The following is a 7,862-nucleotide window of genomic DNA, read 5'->3' on the forward strand; positions in this document are numbered from 1 at the left end:
ACCCCCTTAAAAGCCCCCAACATACATACCCCCCACAGAGAATATACAAAACTAAGAATTTATTATTGAGTTATTGTGCAATCGCCTCTATATACAGTACACAAACACAAAACATGACAAAAATATTTTTTGTAATAAAATTAAAATATGTTATTGCAAGTGTTTGACTTTTAGTGTATGACTTTTTTTCTGGTTCTAAGATGGCAACCCCCCTCCCAAAAGGAGTATTTCTGGGGGGCAAAGGGAAGGACTTCCAGTGGCAAAGGTCAGGGGGTGGGACTTCTGACCCCAAGATGGTGACCAGGGGACGAGGCAACTGTGATGGGGTGGGGCTACCCATGCAGCCCTTGAAAACTCAACAAACCCTGTTAAGAGGCCCTCCACTCGAAATAACTACCCGCCCCAGCTTAGAGTCTAACTCTGAAAGATGTATCAGGAGCTGGGATGGTTTCTTTCCCTTTTTCCCCCTTCTCCCAACTTGTAAATATTTATCAGGAAAAAAACAATCCACGCTGTGGCCGTGAGGAGCACTAATTCATATTGCTAAAGCACTACAGTAAATGTGGAAGGAAAAAATTAACAAAGTTGATCTGAGCTCTCATTTAATTTCACAGCTCACATACCCAAGGCTGAAAGAGACTTTACGAAGTGAAATAACATTTGATTTTATGCAGGATGTGGTTTTAAACTATCATGAAGAGCTTGCTTACAAAGGGAAACTGACAGGCTTAGCTACAGCGGAATACAAGTTCTGTAGCTATATGAAGGAATAACTATTTTGGAATAATCATAACTGTAGAAACAAAAAATACTTAAACCTTACTTGTACTTATTGGAATTACATGATTTTTTTTTATTACAGATAGACTATCAACATGACTGGTTATTTCAGAACAGCTATATTAAAATAGCTTATTTCAGGATGGCCATGCTGTTAGATTTCCCTAGGGAGGCAACCCTTAACTTAGCCTGTGGTTTCATGTTGGGAAGAATCAACAAAGACTGCAGGTTTGCCAATACAGTTTGCTCATCCAACCACACACGTAAGAACAGCCGTCTTCCTTCTAATTTGTGCGATTCTACCCCCCATTTAAATGCAAAAGACATATTTTGTTTCAACACAAAGTTATAAAAATGCTTCTCATTGCTTGCACGAAAGGGTAAACTATAAAGGATGGCACTGATTGCATTATGCTTAGGCAAAGTGTACTTGAGTGAAACTGCTTATGAATAATTAACCAGTACTTACAACTTTATATTTGTTGAGTTTCTTGACAGAGTTGGCAACATTAAGCCCATCTATCACAATATCATACGGAAGTCTACTTTTCACGAAGTCTTGAAATCTTTTGAGTTCCTAAAAGGAAAAAAAAGGGGGAGAGGAGGTTGACTAGAGCTTTAACTTTTTAAATAAAAAATAAAAATAAGTCTCTCACTTACTGTATCCTCATGCCTTTGATATTTACTAGGACAGTGGTGTTCAACCTTTCATCATTAGCAGACCCCTAAAAAATTTTGAATGGAAGTGCAGGCCCCTTTGGAAATTTAAAATGGAGCTGTGGACCCCTCTGAATTGTAAGAGTAGTTATTCATATACTTTTGATTGTCTAAGAAGTTCATGAAAGATGGTCGTGATCAGTCTGTGGACCCCCGATACAATTTCATAGTTGGTAGGGTAGGAAGGGACTTGAGCAGATCATCAAGTCCAACCCCCCACCCCGGGCAGGAAAGAATGCTGGGGTCAAATGACCCTGGCTAGGTGATTGTCTAGCCTCCTTTTGAAGATCCCCAGGGTAGGGGCAAGCACCACTTCCCTTGGAAGTTGGGTCCAGATCCTAGTCACCCTAACTATGAAGTCTTCCTGATGTCTAGCCTGAACCTACTCTCAGTCAACTTGTGGCCATTATTCCTAGTTACCCCTGGTAGTGCTCGGGGAACAGGGACTCTCCCATTCCCCGCTGGTCCCCCCTGGTAAGTTTATAGACAGCCACCAGATCCTCCCTCAGCCTTCTCTTGTGGAAGCTGAACAGGTTCAGATCCCATAGTCTCTCCTCGTAGGGCCTGCCCTGCTGCCCCCAACCATGTGAGTGGCCCTCCTCTGGACCCTTCTCAATGCTGTCCACATCCCTCCTGAAGGGCAGCGCCCAGAACTGGATGCAGTATTCCAACTGGGGCCTGACCAGTGTCGCACAGAGGGGGAGGATCACTTCCTTGGACCTGCCTGTGATGCATCTGTGAATGCATGACAAGATGTGGTTAGCCTTACTGACCACGTCCTCACATTGGCGGCCCATGTTCATCTTGGAATCAATAATGACTCCAAAATCCCTTTTTGCCTCTGTGCTGATGAGAAGGAAGTTCCCCAGGCTATAGGTATGCTGCTGGTTCTTTCTCCCTAGATGCAGTACCCTGCACTTATCAGTTTTGAATCCCATCCTATTCTCATCTGCCCACCCCTGTAACCTGTTCAGATCTAGTTGTAGCCTGTCCCTCCCTTATATCGTGCTCACCTCTCCCCACATCTTAGTATCATCCGTGAATTTGAACAAGGTGCTTTTCACCCCCTCATCCCAGTCACTGATGAAGATGTTGAACAGTGCGGGCCCAAGGACCGAGCCCTGGGGGACCTCACTGTCCACATCCCTCCAGGTTGAAAATGACTCGTCCACCACCACTCTGGCCAATTTGCCACCCATATCTGACTGTGTAGGCATCCATGCCACAGTCGCCTAATTTTTTTAATGAGAATGGGGTGAGAGACAGTGTCAAAGGCCTTCCTAAAGTCCAGAAAGACTACATCCACCTGCATCCAAGGATTTTGTGACCTGGTTGTAAAAGGCAAGCAAGTTGGTCTGATAGGACCTGCCCCTAATGAACCCACATTAGTTGCCCCTGAGCATGATCTCCCCTGCTGGTCCCTCGCAGATGTGCTCCTGGATAATTTTCTCAAAGAGCTTCCCCAGGACCAAGGTAAGACTAACAGGTCTACAGTTACCTAGGTCCTCCTTCCTCCCTTTTTTGAAAATGGGGACGAAGTCTCTTTACAGGGCTTTTCAGAAAGAAAAAGAAAGACAATTTTTTTTTTTTAAAGTTTTGGTCCTTATTTACAAGGTGCACAGATCACTTCTACACTGCCTTTGTGGCGAGCCTGGGAATGCTGCTCAGAAGTACCCGCCCGTCCACCCTCCCAAACATACCAAAGCCTAGAAATCAGACACGTTAGCCAGTTTAATGCACATAGACCAAGAAGTTCAAGACAGCCTGAGAACTGCTCTGGGTACACACACAGTCACACTAAACTGGCTACTCTGTCTAATTTCCAGGCTCTGGCACACGCTACATTGGAGCAAATGGGCAAGACATGCTTCTTAGCATGGCTTTTGAGTTCATCATGGAAGTAGCACAATGCCCATGGCCAAGCATAAGAGAGAGACCAACTTTACTTTATTTTTAATGTTTGCCCCTTCCTGTTGCTTTTTCGAAATCAGAAGAAACTTGACTAGACAGAGAAACAGTACAAATGGCCAAACTGAAAAGTAGTTAGTGTCAAGGCACCTATTAATTGTGTCATACCTGTAACATGTAGAAGGGGGGGGTGGTCTTAGTTTCTTTTATCTTCACACTTGTTTGAAAATGCTTACATTTTCTATAAAGACTTTCACCAGCAAATGAAATAGTTTAGATTCCTCTTTTATTTGTACTCCTGTAAATCCAAAAAAACCCCTAAGTGATGCATGTTACTTATTTTTTTATTTATGATCTTTATATACATGTACACGTGTTGACAATATATTCTGACAATTACACCCCCCCCCAAGTTGTCCAAAGTTGTTTTACTTGCTATTATTATTGGGATTATTGTAACTGAAAGTGGTTAAAAGATTTTTTTTTCTTTTTCTTTTAGTTTGGATATTTGGCAACTTTTCAGTGAGTGTAGCCATTTGTACTATTTCTCTGTCTAGTCAGGTTTCTTCTGATTTCCAAAAAGCAAAAGGAGGGCAAACCTTAAAAATAAAACAAAGCATAATAGTATGCTTACACACACACACACGCCCTTATTTACTTATTTGTACGTGTATGCATGTGTGTGTGGATATAGATCTCTAGATCTATATCTATACACACACAAGTAAATAAGTAAATAAAATCACAAGATGACCTTGAGCCAAAAGAAGCTGTTCAGTATATTCAATTCTTTCTATGGTGCTCATTATACTACAGTATATTCCCAGTCACTGGTAAACCTAGACAATATACAGATATCAACTTTATTTTCATGCTGCATCTTACACCTGTGCCTCTGAAGAAATTAACTGACAACGCAGATACCTGGAAAATCCCCTAGACTCGCTGAAATGCAAATAAGTACTGTGGGTTATTAGAGTTCAAGGTGTGTCTCTGACATGAACCCAGTCAACTCAGACATGTAATCGAAATCCTCTATTCTCTCAGATAGCTGTAACACAAAAGGAAGCAGAATTAAACACACAAGGTTATTTTGTATCTTAGGAAACTGCCACGTGACCTATTGCTAAGAACATACATATGCAACTATTCCACATACTATGACAAGCTTTAAATTTGCATGTCAGCACACCTAAGAAATAGTATTCATACCATACTCATGTCACTAATAATTCCACTTTAAAGTAAAATATTTGTATATTTATTAAGTGCCTGATCCTGTCCCTTTAAAAATTGAGGGAATTTTATCACTATAGAGTTTCCCATAGAAACGCAGGATATGGAATCTAATGTATTTCAGTTTTATTGAGCACCTTTGGGGAAAATGCAAGCACTCGCAAACAAAAAGCTAAGCAACTGAAGAGAAACTGAGGGATGTAACATCATTCTTCTAATCCTGTGAAATCATTTACTACATGCTGTAGTAAAAAGCAGCACTGCTGTGGTGAAAAGGGTGGTTAGATTTGAAGATGTGATGTCATTCCTTCTCATGTCTTCTTTAACTCTACAATTTTCCTGTTCTTTAGACAATGCTCTTGAGTATCACTACCCTTAAATATTCATCAGCCTTTTTATACTGTACTCATTAACGGAATCATTGCGCTCTGAAAGTACTGAAGGCCGACAGGGAAGTATTCAGGCCCCTGAATACGCATTGACAGACACTTCCCTTGTAAGAGAAGGGGCAGGATTCATTATTCTTGAAGAATCTGAAAGGCCCCTTAAGAAAACAACCCTTGAGGTAAACAGTCTTAACTACTGACCAGTTTATAGTCTTTCTTTTTTTTGGAAAAAGTCTTAGACAAAAGTGGTGGTCAGAATCCTGAGTGTTTCAAAGATCCCTGGATTTACCCGTGTCTGGAAAAAATCAGAAACAGACGTGTACGAAAAGACCATTCTATTGGGGTTCTATTGTTTCTGTCAGTCAAGTGAATGACAAAGACAAATTGCTGAGTCCTTCTGAAGGACTCAGTGGACAATTGTTCCTCTTCCTCAAGGCATCTCTCTCATGAAGTGTCACTGAAGCATGACTAAGGCGGCATGAACTGCAATTTATTCCACATGCTGATGACATTCAGATCTTTGCATTTAGCAAGTCTGATCTAGCTGAAGCAGTGGAATGAATTACTTAGTGCCTAGATCAATCTGGAGATATGAGTTAGTTTCTGGTGATCCAGCTCACATGGGATTGACAATGTTGACAGGTTGGGAGAAGCCCAAAAAGCAAGTAAAGTGTCAAAGACTCATAGAATACAACTGCTATTTGTAATGCAAGTGTAGATTCTAGATTTATTACAACCTGGACTATTCTAGTATGGCAAGCAATTTCTTCTATCTGCACCTGCTTGAAAATTTGCTTTCTGATGCAGACCCTGCCTAAAATTCACCCCGTCTCTGATACCACAAGCAAAAGTTAACATAATACTCTCTTGCGGATAAGGAGGATGCCTGCTTATTCAATGGAGTAACCCACTGGGAATTTATGTATGCATAATGCTTTGTGATCTGCCCTAGCTGCCAATAGGTAAAAGGCTGGAAGTTCTAAACTGTTTGGCATGTGGATTATAATCAGGAAGATGCAATTTTAAAGATCACACTTCTCACAACTAGAGTTAAAGTGCCTTGCAGTGCTCTCAAGCAAGCTATCAGAAAATCTTTCAAGCTCTTATCACTGGCTAATAATTGGAAAGGGCATTTTGTGACCCCTGAATTTGATGTAAAGAAAAAGGGAAAGAAAGGAGACTGTGTTAAGCTATTACAGAACACAGTGGCTTCAAAGCAAGTCCTGTAGGGTGGCAATAAGTTACCACTGACTTCACATTTAAATCAACAATTGCCTACTTATTACAAGTAATATTATTAATAGAGTTACAGGTGTTAATAGTTTAACAAGCCAAAAGGTAATCACAAGCCAAAAGGTAAAGGAGCATATTCCACTGATTCACACTATTAATATTTCTGAGATGAATTACCAAGTGTTGAGCTGGATGGGTGACAGGCTTTCTGTCCTGTTATACCAGGGATACGCAATTATTTGGGCTGCAGGACCACTTCAGGAGTTTTGGTGAGCTGTTATGGGCCAGATCAGCACTTCCCCACACACCAGCTCACCAAAACTCCCTTAAAGGTTCCTGCAGGCTGGGCACATTTGGCTGGGTGGATGGGGTGGGCTGGGGGCAGTGGGGTAATGGCATCCAGGAGCAGGACAGGCAGGTGGGGTTGGGGTCAGGGGACAGTGACAGTGCAGGGCCATGCCCTGGGGCAGAGCCACAATCCACTCCCCATATCACAGATCATGACCGGCCTGACCTGGGAGGGGGGCGGAGCATATGCCCATGACCCCCACCCCAGCACATGCAAGCACAGGCAACCCCAGTACAGTGCAGCTGCAGAGTAGCACAGCCTAGCAGCGCAGAGCAGCCTAATCTGGTCACAATTTGCTCTCACTGCCCTGTGATCGTGACCATGGTCCTGGCCCTTGCATTGCCCCTGCCTGTCTGTCCTGCTCCCTGCCTGAAGCCCCAATTCTATCTACCCAGCCAAGCATGCCCTGACTGCACAGGCCCTGGGCCAGTCTCCATGCAGACCTTGCCCACCCACTCCATCTGGCACCCCTGGCAGTGGGTGCAGGGCAGACAGACCACGGTGCCTGGTCAGCAGAGCTAGGTTCAATGGTGACATTGGCAGCTGGAAGGAGCCATTGCTGCCAGGGGCTGCCGGGAAGCAGAGTCTAGCCACTGCACTGCCCCAGCCCTGCTGCATGCTCAGAGACAGCGGGACATGGTCTGGACTGCCCCCCCCCAAGCCTAGGCCAGGTAGGACTGAGGGACTAGATAAAATCCCTTGGTGGGCTGGATCTAGCCCACAGGCTGTATTTTGCCCACCCCTGCATTATACTGTACAATACAGGGCTCAGGCCAGAACCACCAAAATCATTTTTACAGAAAGCACAGATAAAGAATGTACAAAAAGACCGACAAGACAAAAATAGCAATAAAAATATTTGGCTCTTATATAACATTTTTCATCCATCAAAGTGTTTCTGAAGATGAATAAGTAGCACTGTGCCCAAGTGAGAAGTAGGAAATCTGAGGTGCAAAATATGAAAAAATACCCAGGGATAAGTGAACAGCACAGTTAGGAACAGAAACCAGCTTCCCTGACTTTCTGTCCTGTGCCACACTCACTGGACTTTACCTGGGATTCAGGACAAGATGAGTCAGAGGTGGTTTAATACACGAAGGCCGTTCAACATACAAAAGTATAAAAGGCTTGTTCCTCCCTTGGTATTTGCACCAATAGCATGAACAGTACATTACGTGAAGGTCAAACACAAACAGTGGAGGGGTGTGTGTGAGGAGGTAACAAAAGGAGAAAGCGGGGGGTGGGGGTGGGGG

At 43.2% G+C, this 7,862-nt stretch overlaps 1 protein-coding gene across 1 annotated transcript in view; it reads right to left on the bottom strand.

Annotated features, from left to right (window-relative positions):
• Window positions 1–7,862, bottom strand: part of KIAA0391 (KIAA0391 ortholog) — a 148,827-nt gene that overhangs the window by 84,312 nt on the left and 56,653 nt on the right. Inside the window, exon 5 of the mRNA XM_019518890.1 lies at window positions 1,250–1,357. Coding sequence (XP_019374435.1) covers window positions 1,250–1,357 — 108 coding nt within the window. The remainder of the gene's footprint in view (window positions 1–1,249; window positions 1,358–7,862) is intronic.

Source organism: Gavialis gangeticus, unplaced genomic scaffold, assembly GCF_001723915.1.
Source record: "Gavialis gangeticus isolate Ggan-Ray unplaced genomic scaffold, GavGan_comp1, whole genome shotgun sequence".
NCBI lineage: Eukaryota > Metazoa > Chordata > Crocodylia > Gavialidae > Gavialis > Gavialis gangeticus.